At 38.3% G+C, this 14,552-nt stretch overlaps 2 protein-coding genes across 2 annotated transcripts; both read right to left on the reverse strand.

Moving 5' to 3' along the window:
* Positions 1-5,550: 5,550 nt before the first annotated feature.
* LOC101294017 lies at positions 5,551-11,016 on the reverse strand. The gene is made up of 4 exons (XM_004307566.1): positions 10,428-11,016; positions 10,104-10,219; positions 7,595-7,838; positions 5,551-7,244 (listed from the first exon to the last, which is right to left on the reverse strand). The coding sequence occupies exons 1-4, from the start codon at positions 10,803-10,805 to the stop codon at positions 5,778-5,780; spliced, it is 2,205 nt and encodes a 734-aa protein (XP_004307614.1). The 5' UTR covers positions 10,806-11,016; the 3' UTR covers positions 5,551-5,777.
* A 951-nt stretch (positions 11,017-11,967) lies between these two features.
* Positions 11,968-14,474, reverse strand: LOC101294307 (probable signal peptidase complex subunit 2-like). The gene is made up of 5 exons (XM_004307567.1): positions 14,308-14,474; positions 14,070-14,221; positions 13,862-13,943; positions 12,489-12,631; positions 11,968-12,365 (listed from the first exon to the last, which is right to left on the reverse strand). Exons 1-5 carry the CDS (start codon positions 14,389-14,391, stop codon positions 12,269-12,271), a joined length of 558 nt encoding a protein of 185 aa, XP_004307615.1. The 5' UTR covers positions 14,392-14,474; the 3' UTR covers positions 11,968-12,268.
* Between the last annotated feature and the right edge of the window lie 78 nt (positions 14,475-14,552).

The following is a 14,552-nucleotide window of genomic DNA, read 5'->3' on the forward strand; positions in this document are numbered from 1 at the left end:
AAACAAGTCAGAAAACATGTTAAGTTAACATAAAGTTATCTCAAATTGGCCTAAAACCGGTCCTCAAATTGTAATCTACACTCCTACTTTTCATTTTTTGTAACTCAAATTTTGTTTTTAGTGACTTAATTTTTGTCTTCTTATAAAAATAACGACTAAAAATAAAAATAAGAATGTGGATTACAATTTAAAAAATATGGATTTCACATCCCTTAAGTTATCTCAAATTCCCATAAATACGTGCAACAGATGTAAAGTGGCCTAACATTTACACACTTAGGCCCTGTTTGGTTCATGGAATGAAGGGTTTGGGAAAGGAAACTGGTTCATTTCCTTTGTTTGGAAGCCAACAGGAAAAAGGTAGGAAAGGAAACTGGTTCCAAGGTGAAAGGAAAGTTGGAGGGAAAATGCTTCCCTCTGCCTACCCCAAGCAATCTCATTCCCGGCCACATTCATACAATTATTTATTATTTTTTGACCAAATTGTTGCTATTAAAAATTGATCTTGTATCCTTCTTAGCTTTTCCATATCTGAACCATGGTTGTCGAAGTTCTCAGCCCACAAGACTGCCTCAAACACCCTTCATCTCACGGTCTCCTCTCTCTTCCGATGAAGTACCACCACCGCAACCCTACCCCTAACAAGGCCGCCCGTCCCCAGCCCGACCGCAGCAAGCCGCAGCCCAAGCCGGCCTCCCCGGTCCAGAAAGCTCTTGTTCCCCTCCTCACCGGCCCTGTCAAAATCCTCAAGCGCGGCAAAGACCTCCCCAAGCCGGAGGAGCTCCCGAAAGCCAAGGAGAATTGCTCCCCTCCGAAACAGAACCAGAAGGTTCCAGATCAGATCTCGGATCTACAGTTTTTCGGGTCCGAAAAACCCGAAGAAGGGTTTAAAGTTGTTTTGGATGTTAAAATTGCAATGGAATCAAAAGGATAAATTTCAGATTGTTTTCCTGGTTCTACCAAACACCATAAAGGAAAATGGAAAGGAGTTGCAATTTCCCATGGGAAAGGAAAATTTAAGGAACAGATTTGCTTTCCTTTCCTTTCTATGAACCAAACTAGGCCTTATAGTAAATTTCCTCTATTTTTCTTCTTGGACTTTCCTTTCCTCAAGCAAACACTGGATCTCAGTGACCCACTTTCTCTTTTGGTCAATCCTTGGATCACCCACCGTTCGGTTCTCTTTGTGTTGTAAACCCAGCTAGCAGCACAAAAATTTCACAGTCTCAATCAAAACTTCTAACCTATGCCCAGGCCCCAGGGTCAGTAGCAGTGTGTGTGAAATAATTATTTTCTTTATCCAAATTGCAACCACGCATTTCATTATTTTATCTCCTCTGCGGACAGGGATATTTCGATATTGGAGTTCACTAGTCAAAGCAATATGGCTCGTCCAGCATATGAGGTTATAATCACATCTTAGCATATGACTCATGCACATTCTAGCTAACAATAATTGTAATTTGACGTTATATATATCTAAAGTATTGAATATGTTACAAAATCTAAATCTAAATCTAAATCTGTGTGTGAAAAATCTGAAGTGTACTTACACCTTAACGTGAATTGCATCTTTGATCTAAGTAGAGTCGTTTAATCTATTATATTGAAGAAGCAATTGAGTTTAAAATTTAGTCATCTCTTTGTATTGACAATTTTTTTACATGTCATGACGAGTATTTTTAATTTTTAGTTGTTTGTTTGTAACAACTGATTTAGTTATTTTGTCTCAAGTGTCGTGCAGAATCTCACCCCACAATCGACCAGGTTATATTTAGTGCATGAAGATGCAAATTATGAACTGCTAGTTTTTATAGTAACTAGCTAGTTTCATAATTTTAGATATTAGTACTGCTAATACATATGAATAATGTAGAATTTCATTCCAAAAGGCCAGACAATAATGTATACAAGAGTATCCCCGATAAGTAGGGTGGTCACTCATTTAGATTAGGATTAATTAGCTTAGATAGCAAGGTACATAGCCTCAGCAAAAATGGCAGTTGTGATCATATACTTAAATATACACCCTAGCTTGATCAAGTTGTGATCACTAGCTTGATCTCAAAACGTCACTCTGATTCTAATTAGGTAGGTTGGATGGAATCAATCTGATCCCTGAAATAAGTCAGTCATCGTTATTGTATAATTTGTATTATTGAAAAATCCAGATCATACTGTATGATGTTATGAACTAGAATTTATATCAAATTGGACCCAAAATTAAACTCTTCTTTTCTCGTTTGGACCCAAAATTAAATTTATATGATAAACAAGATAGATTTTGGTTGTCATACATATCTAATATCTTTATAAGGTTGTTGACGACTTCAATTTCTCCCTAAGCTTATAGTTGTGATCTTGTAAATTAGGATTTCAGGTAATTCTAAGGACTTACAAAACTCCTCATCAATGAAGTTGCTGCTTGAATCACTACTCGATTACGTCTTTAATAAAGTCGGATTTTTCTATCCTAAAACTATGCATGAATTTTTCAATCTCGAAACTTCATTTTCGAAAGGGGCCGTTATGAAAATTTTCTACAAGAAATGATGACATTTGCTTGAATAAGAACATATCTTGCATTTTTGTATGTAAATCTGATACTTTATAGAAATACAATTATATAAACCCCAATACACCATATCGAAAATATATGGGCAAATCAGAGTTACAGAATCATACATTACATCAAGTCACGTTAACATATAATTCGATGATATATAACTGTAGTAGAAATATAAGCATATGACCCATAGACAATCGACGAGTGGCGCGACCAATCACACATGTTACTGTTCCAAATTTTACTGAGTTCATAGAAGTGAGTGCTTTGATTTCTTAAAAGGGACTACATTTCTAGAGGGGGCCAAGTACCAATGACACTGAAAAGGTAAGTGAACTACGAAGTCATCGAAGAAAATAAAATCTGGGTGTTTCAATGTCAAGCTGATTATGTTATTTTGGATGGCACTCTGCAAATCCAGAGAATCTTGTCAATATGTGTAAGGGTTTGGTTTTATATGGCTGGAATGACTTGAAGACGCTCTATTCCTATATGGAAGAAACCATAGATCTTAAACAAAACCATGATCGATGTTCCTGTCAACTTATCATGGTGATGTGACTAGCCGTTGAACAAATAATACATTTGGTCTGTATAAGTACATTTGCATTTTGGTCTGTATAAGTACTACGTTTTTGATTTCATTATGAACTATACTTCTTTGAAATGATATCCATGTTGTCCTCAAGAGAGTACAATCGAAAGCTCTCCGACTGCGGCCGTATAGTTTGGTACTTTGGTATAGTTTGGTGATAAATTTCTTTTAAAATATACTAATCGATTATTTCTTAATTGTGTAAAGCCATAAAGTTTTACAGTTGTGACTCATGACGGTTAGTGGTTGTATTGTCATGATTTGTTCAGTTTAGTACAAAAGTGTGGTCATAGCTACCTAAGCTAATTCATACTATATATCAGGGTTATGTCGATTTATAGTAGCTTTTATATATCATTCTACTAATTTGTGAAATTTCCTCCGCTTGATATCCAACACTGGTTAACATTATTGTTCATCACCAATCGACGGGGTTATACTATGCTGTGCTACTTGACATTTTTATAACTTGTCTGCCAATAAACCCTAAAGCCTATAATAGCGATATCTTTTCAAATTGCAAGTGCGATATATGCACATTTTCCTGAAGCCTCAAAAGTACACGTAAGGATGACAGTTTGAATTCGTAAGCACTCATATTTTCATACAAGCCCCATGGAGTTGCTAATTGATCATTTAGGTAGTTAATGTAATCGAGTCTGGACCCTCAACGGAAACAAGAAGTAAACAACTAACATATACATAACTTGATCAGCACAATAATAATGGATTAGCATTTCTCCTCCACGGGGGGCATGCATTCCCACCTAAAAGATTTTGATTAGGTGCTACTTATAGTTGTCTACTAATTCCATGCAGTTCATCTTATATTAAAGAAGTTGCTTACAAGATCCTGTTCATATATTTGATTGAGTAACAATTTTACTTATTTGTTTGATCTTGCAACTAGATGATTAAATCGCTTGATTCTTTTGAAAGCAATCTAGAAAATCAAACGTTTGAGTTTGCAATAATATTCTATAGATAAATCACGGTTTTAGTTAATATCATGATCGTATCATCAAGCTAAATGATTCACTTTGAAGTACTAGCAACTAATTATACATTCACTCTTCTAATATAATTTGGTATAGTCGTATAGTCTTTCATATGTAAGTGTGAGATTGTGAATTCGACTTAAGATGTACTAGATAGTTGTAGCGTTGAGTTGTTTATCTGATAAAAAAAATATTCCGCCACTCTAAAAAAACTACTGATTAAATATATACTTGACATTATTGTTGGCAAAAGAATATATCTGGATCAATGTGGGCGAGAAAAAGTCAATTAGTGCAAAGCCATCAACATTCACTTGGTATGCCACCTTCTCATATTATTATTATTCTCTTTGAGAGATGCCATGAAAGTCCTAATTCTCTGTCTCCCTTTTGTCCTAGTTCAAATGAACCAAACCAAGATCATCAGCTGGCCTCCTTCGATTCGTCATGCTCCGACCAAGTCAGGCAACTTGAACATCAACACATTGAATATCTATATACAGAGGTTCATGGAATCATAATCTGAAGCTAAAGTTAAAGTGTTATACCCGATTTTTCTGTTCTTTTCGAACTCGATCGCTGTCCTTCTACGCATACCAAACCGTGCTGTGTAGGTTGTTTGGTGTAGCAGTTGCTTCAGAACCGTTGTACGCTGAAGTTTAACCGTCGTTGGCAGCAGTAAGATTAATAGCTTCTCGCTCAGCTGACCAACCAGCTTAACACTTCAGCCTCCATAGCTTGGTCAATTGTTGATGATTACTGGGTTCCTTTTGATTAAGACAAGAGTTATACGGTCGAGGGTTAAGTCTATATATTATGCTCCATTATTAAAGACAATGACAGTACCACAATCTTCCGCAACCAAAACTATACGACCAGCTTTTCCTATGTTGATGGAAAGTGATGGAAAGGAACACTATCCACTTCTTTTTTGGGGATCGAGTGGCTCAATGCATACTAAATTTGTGGAAAGAAAAGGAAGAATTAAAACCACCAAGCATACATGGAGTATACGCGACGACCAAGCATATCTGTAAGTGCACGTGAGATGCACATGACTAGTTCTAGTGACCCTTGGTGTCTTTGGAATCCGCAGCGACCCTTGGTGCTTAGAATCCGTTCTGAAATATGTTCAGTCTTACTAACACCTTGAAATATGATGAACCTTTAAACTCACAAGTCATGTTTTTAGAATGTGTTCCAATTGACGAAACAGTAAAATCTCGAACTAAAGAGTCTTCGGTACAAGGAATGGTTAGAAGTCTTCATAATGTGTTTCAAATGGAAGTCGATTCATGTCCCCCAGGGAACTGGTAGCATCATTCTTATCTTTACTTTTGTTAGCCACTCAACACAAGGATACCATACAAAAGAACAGGAAGTCATAAAGAAACAAGTTCAAGGATGTGTTTCAAAACACTGAAACAGTTATTTCATTCATATGTAATCATGAACAACATCAATGGAGGCACAACATGGAAACACAATAAAGGTGGGATCACCCCTAATTACAATTGCAAAAGCCAAACCTACAGCCACCAACCATATCTACATCGGTAGATCTAAGATAAAAGGACTAGAAAAGAAACAAACAATAAGAACCCGTTCCATTACATCATTATTCATCGCTCCTTTTCACCCCATAGTTCGAACAAAAGGTACCCTGATCTTCAGAACAAGATCCACCCAATCCACTACATCCCTCTTCCTGTATATCAAAACCGTTGCTGCCGCCACGATTCTCCAACACAGTTCCACCGGTAGATATCCCAGGCAGTGAAACCATACTCATGGCTGCAATGCTGTTTGCAATTACATCAACATCGCTGGTTCCGGTGTATAGACCCCGACTCCCAGGCAGTGAAACCATACTCATGGCTGCAATGCTATTTGCAATTACATCAACATCACTGGTTCCAGAGTATAGACCCCGGCTTCCAGCAACAAGCATATTTCTATTCTCATCTCCATTTGTGAACATGGCAGGCAGTACATCCATCAGCGGTGAGCTACTCTGGGTTGAACCACTTATGAGCAGCCGACGCAGAGTCTCTCTAGCACCATTCTCCAACATGGAATCAGTTTGAGGAATTAACGGATTCATAAGGTTCGAGTGCAATGGAGGAATGCCAGTTGAAATAGCAGGACCGGCACTGACAAGGTAGCCTTGACCGGAAGAGCAAATATCAATTACTGGAATGTGAACAATCGGATCACAAATCAAAGGATTGAAGGTTGGGATCTGCTGAGAAGTTGGCCTTGGCAACCGGATGAGTGGGTCTGGAAGAAAGGCAGGGAAATCCAATAAAGGACAATCAGACAAATTAACTGTTGGCTTTGCTGTCAACATACAGGAGGGCATATTGGCAGGTAATAAAGAAGAAAGTGGTGGGAGAAAAGCTGATTCACTGGATGAGCCAGAGATTGCTGGAGGTTCTTGTGAGTACTGCAAACCCGACGATCCGGGAGGGCACCAACAATAGTAAGGAGACAAAAGAGGACTAGCCATGTATGAAATTTGAGATGCAGAGTTCAGGGTTGGTTGGACAGTCAATTTTCCAAGTGACTCCAGAAAACTTGATGAAGATAATGAGCAACTTGCGACAACTTCTGGACCCTTGTCACTTTCAGATTGATTTGAACAAGATGCATTGACTGCCACTGGTGAAACGATTGTGGAGTCATCAACCGCTGAAAGGTAAATGTCCCCTCGCCTCCTCAACTTTTCCCTGCTTATATTCCTCAGTGACGACAAGGTTCTGGGGAGACCCTCTTTGAAAGAGCTCAACCTTGGACTCAGGCTACCCTGAAACGATGAATTTGCCTTCATCGACTGATTCACATTAAGTCGAGAACGCAGCGACTTTGATGATGTTGATGAGAGTTGTCCATCTTGAGCAGTATCATATCGCTCAATACTGGTGGTATTAGCATCCATATTTAAGGGTGCAGAACTTGATCCACTTCCAACCACAGTTGAACCTACCAGATAGGCACGAAGGTGAGTTGCAAAGTAACCAAGACGTGACTCGCTGATTCCAGTTAATTCGGAAATGGAGGGTTTCCTCCTGATCAGATCCTTCATCTGTAAGTGTGAAAAAGGTGAAAAATCAATTATTATCCACTTTAAAATACCACACCAGATCAAATGATGTTAGAAAACAAATACCAAGAGAAACAAACACACTAATTTTATGACAAGTCGGACAGATACCAGGTAAATATAAAACTGACAAAATGAATATTGTGCATCAATTCATGTTATAGCTACCTACTTCACAGAAATCGAAGAACAGACTCAACTTTAAAAAGAGATGCAAGACTTCACGATCTCCACTACTATACAATACTAGTTTTTCACATTCAGCGCCATTGTATTAGTATATCAAAGATCAATGCATGTGTAACCCCAAAGCTTATTATGTTTATACGTACCTTTGAAATCAATTCAATTCCCAAAAGCTTTGATGTCTCAGAGCACCAAAAGTGAAACACCCGACCATCTGGGATTTTGATAACGAAAGACCGGCCAGAATTGTCTGCTGGAATCTCATTGACTTCTACAGCAGAGCACTGGGATTTGCTATTTAAGGTGAATAATCTATCAGTCTGCCCATCATCCCCAACAAATGAAAGACGTAGATCGGATGTTGGCAAGATTGTAAGATTTAAATTACCCCTGTGATAACATAAATTTAACAGATACTTAGCAATACGTAAATAAAGTGAAATAATAAAATAAAATAAAATAACGAAACAGCACAAACTCGGTTAATATAAAACTTATGACTTCCAAGTAGTTTCCAAAAGAAAGAAGGAAGCATAAGATTGTTTGCATTTTCAGACAAATCCCAGTACATCCATGGCCATCAGACTCGGCAATTGTAGTTTCAAAATTTTCTTGTTTCTCTTTTGTTTTTTGTTTTTTTACTGAAAGAAGAAAGACTAAATTCACAACTAGTTCGATAAGGTGAAGTTAAAGGTCTTAGAGACAAAGGTCATAACAAATCCTCACAAACTTCTAACTACCCATTCTTTAAATTGTCTTGATTATAAATCAATATTTAGAGTTGTCAACCTAAATTTTGAATCTCAAATCCAAAAATCACAAAACGAAAACAAAAGAGTATCATCAACAATGGTTGAGCTCCTTCCAGTAAGCAGCCAAAAGAAATGTAATATGAATGAAGAAAGGTCTTTCTTAGTTTCACTGATATTATATTGTGAACATTTATAGTTGTATCAAACAACGCCATTTCAGACATGTTTCCTTCTGTGGATGAAGAAACGGAGATGAAACAAAGGTAAAATAAAAGTGACTAAAAACCACGTTACGGGAAGAAAGTAGTACTACAATGTCTAATTAGAATAGCTATATGTAAATCAGAAACAGATTCTGGATTACATAAGGGAGACAATGAACTTGTCAATGTCAATTTTGATTTCCATCAGAACGCCAATCATATATTGAAAAAGCAGCAGCAGGCTATTAACATAGGAGCTTGAAACTACCTTTAGTTCCTCTTAATTCAGAGATCATAATAGTATACGCCCACAATACCTACAAGTCAAAAGATATATTTACTTGGAAGAATGAACATGGTTACCAGTAATAAGCACTAAAACATTATGACTTAAATACACCCCCTGAGAGTTACATCTGTACACCTACTCAATACTATCAACTAAGCTCTTTAAACTGGTATACCACTGAAACCATGTTTCACCCACAAGTTAATTCAGCCGCACTAGTCGATACTACTGCTAGTTAAGTAACCCTTAATGAAAAACAATGTCAGGATGGCCAGAACATGATTCATTTGCAAACTGTTGATAACTACAAGATAAATTGAAAGAAAGGTAGACCACAGAAGATTCAAAAAGTATGCTTCAGGTAAAGTCGTTCTGCCTAAATATTCCTAAATATTCTAACGTGAATGTCCAATTCTTTTCATAACTAATATGACAATACATCATCAGACTAACCTCCAAAACGTGTTGCCATGTCCGACTGCAGAAACCAGCATGCAGTGCAAGGTGACATCAAGATACTTTAAGGTTCACAACAAACGATAGAATCTACAAATCACACATGGTTAATTTATCTTCCAGTTACTACCCTACAATCCGCAATCAGGGATTATGCATTCCAAATTTGCTACTATGTTAATCAAGGAAATCTAAAACTTCTGATACTGATGTATTCTATTCAAAAAGACCAAACATACAAAAGACATTTGATGTAAAGATGGTCTATTCAGAATGAATACTGCTCAACAAAACATAACAGTTCTGTCTTTTTAGATGGTTTAGCTAGCTACAATTTTTCAAATTGCATCCATAATACAAACTCACAAGTTTCTATCAACTACAATTACACAGCCGTGTTCCAAATTCTAGAGGAATGAGCAAATTAATTATAAACACCGCAAACGCACATAAAACTACAAAAAAAAATACCAGGAACTCAGTAAGGTACAAATCTGAACTTACAGGCAGATATTAACATGTTTGATTAACGGCGAAACATCAGAATTATATTTTAAACAAGCTGCCTGCATGGAATGTCAGAAGCATGACAACCATAACTGTGACCAAATCCCACTCCAACCAAATAGCAGCATAAAGTGGATAACATTATGTTTCTTCATGTCCTATATACACCACATAAAGTTGCCATCACAAAGGAAAGGGGGGACAAGCGGGGGGAGTAAAAGAAGCACAATCACACAAGTGAATGTCAATGACTCTGACATAGTTAAATACATATATCTAAAGTACACAGACGTCACTATCAGACCAAGTTCATTTCTGATTCAACTAAATGTGCACAAGAATTGAAATATGGATCATTTCACATCTAATACTAATTACCAACTGCAATCTAAACAAACAAACACACCAAACAGGAGCATCAAGGGAAATCGATAGTCAAGATACTTACTTTGAATTAGTAGGGCACAAGAGAATCCCTTGCTTGTTGATCTTTCCAACACGAACAGATACAAGCGGTATGCAGAAGCACCTCGCTAGCATTCCAACTTCCGCCGGCTCAAAATGCTGTTCATCAAAGATCGAAACCATCAGTTCACCAAAGCACAAATCAATATCATAAGTAGAATCTCAAAAACTATTCTCCTATTTCCATCAATTATCAGCAAACCTAGCGTTACCAATTCACCAAGCATGCACTAATCAAATCAGCATACAATTTCGAATACATTTCGCTACCACATTAGCCTTGATTTCTATAATTCAATTCATATACCTGTGTCAATTGAGCCAGCAACCGACCCTCGGCGGCGTCATTTGAGGCATTCATCTTCAACAAAGGCTTCAACCTCTCGTCTGCGCGACACGCGCCCATAACCTGCATATCAAGCGCTTGAAGCCACTGCAAAACCCGGTCCTCTCTATTGCTCTGCTGCAGCAACAGATCTCCATCTCCTCCGTCAACAAGTATCCCCGTCAACCGCTCTTCCAGCCCAATCTCACTCCGCGACGACGTCGCTCCCTCGCCGGAGCTCCCGACCTCGTTCGCGGCCGACGAGTCCTCGAATCCCTCGGCGTTCGACCGATCGGAAATGCGATTGGCGCCGTCGATCTCGTCGTTGTGAAAGTCTTCGTTTCTAGGACCACCGGTCATCGTCGGAAAAAAGTTGTTTTAAATCGCCGTGAAAAAGATTCCAAACCCTAATTAGACGTGAATTATTATCGTTTCAAATTTCAAAATCTCAATCGGAATCGGAGATGATTGAATCGAGTGAGGATGATGAGAGAGAAGGATAGGAGGCTTTTAGAGAGAGAAGAAATATCTCCCACAGAAAATTGTACCCCGTCTTTTCTTCTGTGTTTGCAAAAAAATGAAGGACACGGATGGGAAATTGGGAGTTTGGTATTTATACAGGAGCGCTGGGACTAAAGCGGACGTGAAGGCCGTCTGTAAAATTCGACCCTAATGTCGCTATCAGATCCGGGGCGGGATTGCATATGCACCACGTCAGCAACTTTTTTGGGACCCGGTTGATTTAGATCCAACGATAATCAGGAGAGCAGCCACGTCAGTGGCTTAACCGACCATAAGTATCGGATGAAAGCGATTGGCGACGAGGTTAAAGATTCTGTTATTCTGTTGCACTGTTAAATTGTGCAGAGTAATTATTATGCACCGGTAACACCATGTGACACTATTATCTGGTGTACCCGGCCAATTATATAACTTACATTCATGTAGAAATCAATAAAAAGTGAAAAAAAAAGTAGAAGTAATTAAATACACCAATGAGAAAAAATAAGGATAAAATATCTGGGCTAATGAGATTAAAAATAAACATAAAACATGTGGTGTTCTGAGTACAAATAATAATTTTCCAATTGGGCAATGCTAGGTGAAATCGTAAGGATTTTACAGTGGCCACCTCGTTAAAACCTTGAGAAAACAATCTCTCTACTCATTCATATAGTAATAGCAGCCAGTTAACTATCAACGTAAAAATAATTTTTTTCTTCCAAAACTGCCATGGTCGTAACCCGAAAGTTCGAGTTTCTACTGTATTCACATACTCAAGTTTAACCATCATTTGCTGCCTTTAACTCAATGGTGAGATACCAAAGGCATGAGATTGGGGGTCTATACCTTACCTTTGTTTTTTGCCAAACATTGATGTTTTTCTTGATGCGTAGGACTTCAGTTGGCTAATCATAACGACTATGCTATGTGCAATAAATCCATTAGCATTTCTATATTGAAGCCAAAGCATCTTGGTTTCTAGTTTAACCTTTTTCTTGAGTTGAGGAATCAAGGGATGAGGCAGGAACATTCCGATGCAATTAAACAAAAGAGTTTCACAAGAAAGAAAACGAATGAAGGTTTACCTTTTGCACGAAGAGAGATCTACAGGAGGAAATGTATAACAGAAGCTAAACTTCTAAACGTTCTAAAGCATTTCATACTCGAATTGATAAGCTGGGAAAGACATATAGTAACTGTTCAAAATTTTCAGACTCATACAGCGATGCTCTAAAATTACCGGTGCAAAAGGCCACATCATCAGTGAACAACATCTATTAACGAAGTGACTGTATAAGTCGACCTATTCCTGTTTCCTCTCACTTGCTCTTCTTTGGTTCTTTCTCGTATTCATCGATAAGTGCTTCAATGTCTTTCCAGAAGAGGCCCTCTACCAAAATTCCATCCTTGGTGAACCTGAAATGTTACAAATAACTGTTTAAGCAGGCATGTACAAATATTCCTTACTCTCATGTGCGGCCTATGCTCTACATGGGTGCATAAAGAAAATTTGTGAGAGAGATAGAGAAAGAAAGAGACCACTTGGTAACACTTTTCGTAAACTGTACTGGTTGATTTGCGGAAATAGATTTGGGGTCTGCACTCGCTATCTCAAGGGTGTACAGATCAGAGAATCTTGGAAGTTTGGAAGAGACCGCCAATCCAGTGCTTGTGAAGGAATCCTGCACGAACAACTCACAAGTGAATACAGTTTACTAACATTTCACCAGTTCTAAAACTTTGTAGAGCATCATCATGTGAATGGCACAGTATTGTATTCTGAACTTTTAAAACTTTAGGAAGAATCGTGGTTTGCATACATGTGAATTCGATTGTACGGTGTTCAGTTCAACAGTGCTCATGTCCGGGTTTAGTTACTAAATAGTCAACACTAACAAGACATCAAGACAAAGAAACCGTATGCTCATAAAACCCCACCTAGAGAACAGAGTTTGGGGGCTATTCATTCACACGAGAAACTTTGTACACGCTATTACTCTATTTACTACACCAAAGAAGACTAGTACAAAATTTCCAATGTCTTTGCCTTCTAAATCTGCAAATTATTGTTTCAAATTCATGCTCCTGACAGGGATATGCATGTTCAGTCAACCAGAAATAAGAGCCAAAATGCCCCCATCATTAAAGCAGTCACCTCACTTGGAGTACAGCACGTGAAAAAACACCTAAACACATACTAAGTAATCCATATTAATAGGCACCTTGGCAAACAGTCCCTAAAGGAAAACAAAAATCCTTGACGGGCATCTGCTAGAGACATCACCATATTCGACCTCTATTTCTGAAAGACTTGTGCAAGAAAATTCTACTCAGAACCACAATATCTGAGCTTAACGCATTTATACTCAACTAGCCACATCTCTATCATGAGCATTTAACTAGTTAGAATTAGCTTTCATCGAGGCAATCCCAAAGAGCATATATACAGCTATACTCGACAGAGCACCCTGAATTCAGTCATTACTCAACTTTCACACAGCAATCCCAAGCAAACACTATATCATAAACTTAGGTGCTAGAGCCACTCTTTCTGTAACAGAAGCTACATTTTAAATTTCAAGGAAAGGCCTCGAATGGGATGAATTGTCAGGCAAGGATAAAGAGGTGACACTGTCACGGACGATGTTCAGGCAGTACCGACATGCCCTGGCATCTAAAAAAATTAAAAACCAGGTACCAATGGACTAAGTAATCGGTCTAACAAATGAAGCTACACACGAGGGATCCCAAATAAAAAGTATCCTAGCATATCGACTATTTCTTAGTTGATCAAACCAGACCCCAACCTGCAGATACATTACAACCCCATAGTAAAACAAAGATATCACAAGTACACCTCAACCTTCAGTTGAGCACTTTAGCTACATTTTCAATCCGAAAGAGAAACGCACCTTTGGAGGATAAGTGAAGAGGATGGCGTTCTTCTCCTTGATGTATATAATAAGCTGCAACATCCCATTCAACACCACATACTTGCCACAGTCAAGGATCAAACACAATCAAAGCGCGAAAACCAATCGAAATCAATTTTCCATAGAATTCAATAGTTTTTCTCATCAATCAAACAGAAACAAGCACAAATTACGTCAAAAAGGATATAAGGCGATGCAGATGAGCAGAAAATCTCGATTCTCCGGAAACTTCTTCTTGTAAAACTGAGCGAAGAGAGCAACCACGATGATAATGGTCCCCATAACCAGCCTCAGATTGCTCATCCTCACGTCTTCCACATATCCACGGCTCGTCACGATCTGATTCGAATTGCGGAGCAAAAATTAACAACAAGAAAAAAGAGAAAATTAGAGATGAAAGAGATCGATGGAGAGAGTGTGATGACCTCAGTGACGGACTCGTCGAGGACGTGCTTGATGGAGTGGTGGTCTCTGAGATTGGCCTTCTTAGGGTTTTTCTTCTCTTCCATGGTTTGGGGACGACTGGGGTTTGACGCTTTTGTGTCTGATAATACTGGTTCCAATTAGACTGGGTTTTCTCTCTCTCTCTCTCTCTCTCTCTCTCTCTCTCTCTATTTTAACTGTTCCCACCGTTACTTTTAACTTCCCTGATTGGTAATTTTAGTCCTAC

This window comes from Fragaria vesca, linkage group LG7 (assembly GCF_000184155.1).
Source record: "Fragaria vesca subsp. vesca linkage group LG7, FraVesHawaii_1.0, whole genome shotgun sequence".
In the NCBI taxonomy this organism is placed as follows: domain Eukaryota; kingdom Viridiplantae; phylum Streptophyta; class Magnoliopsida; order Rosales; family Rosaceae; genus Fragaria; species Fragaria vesca.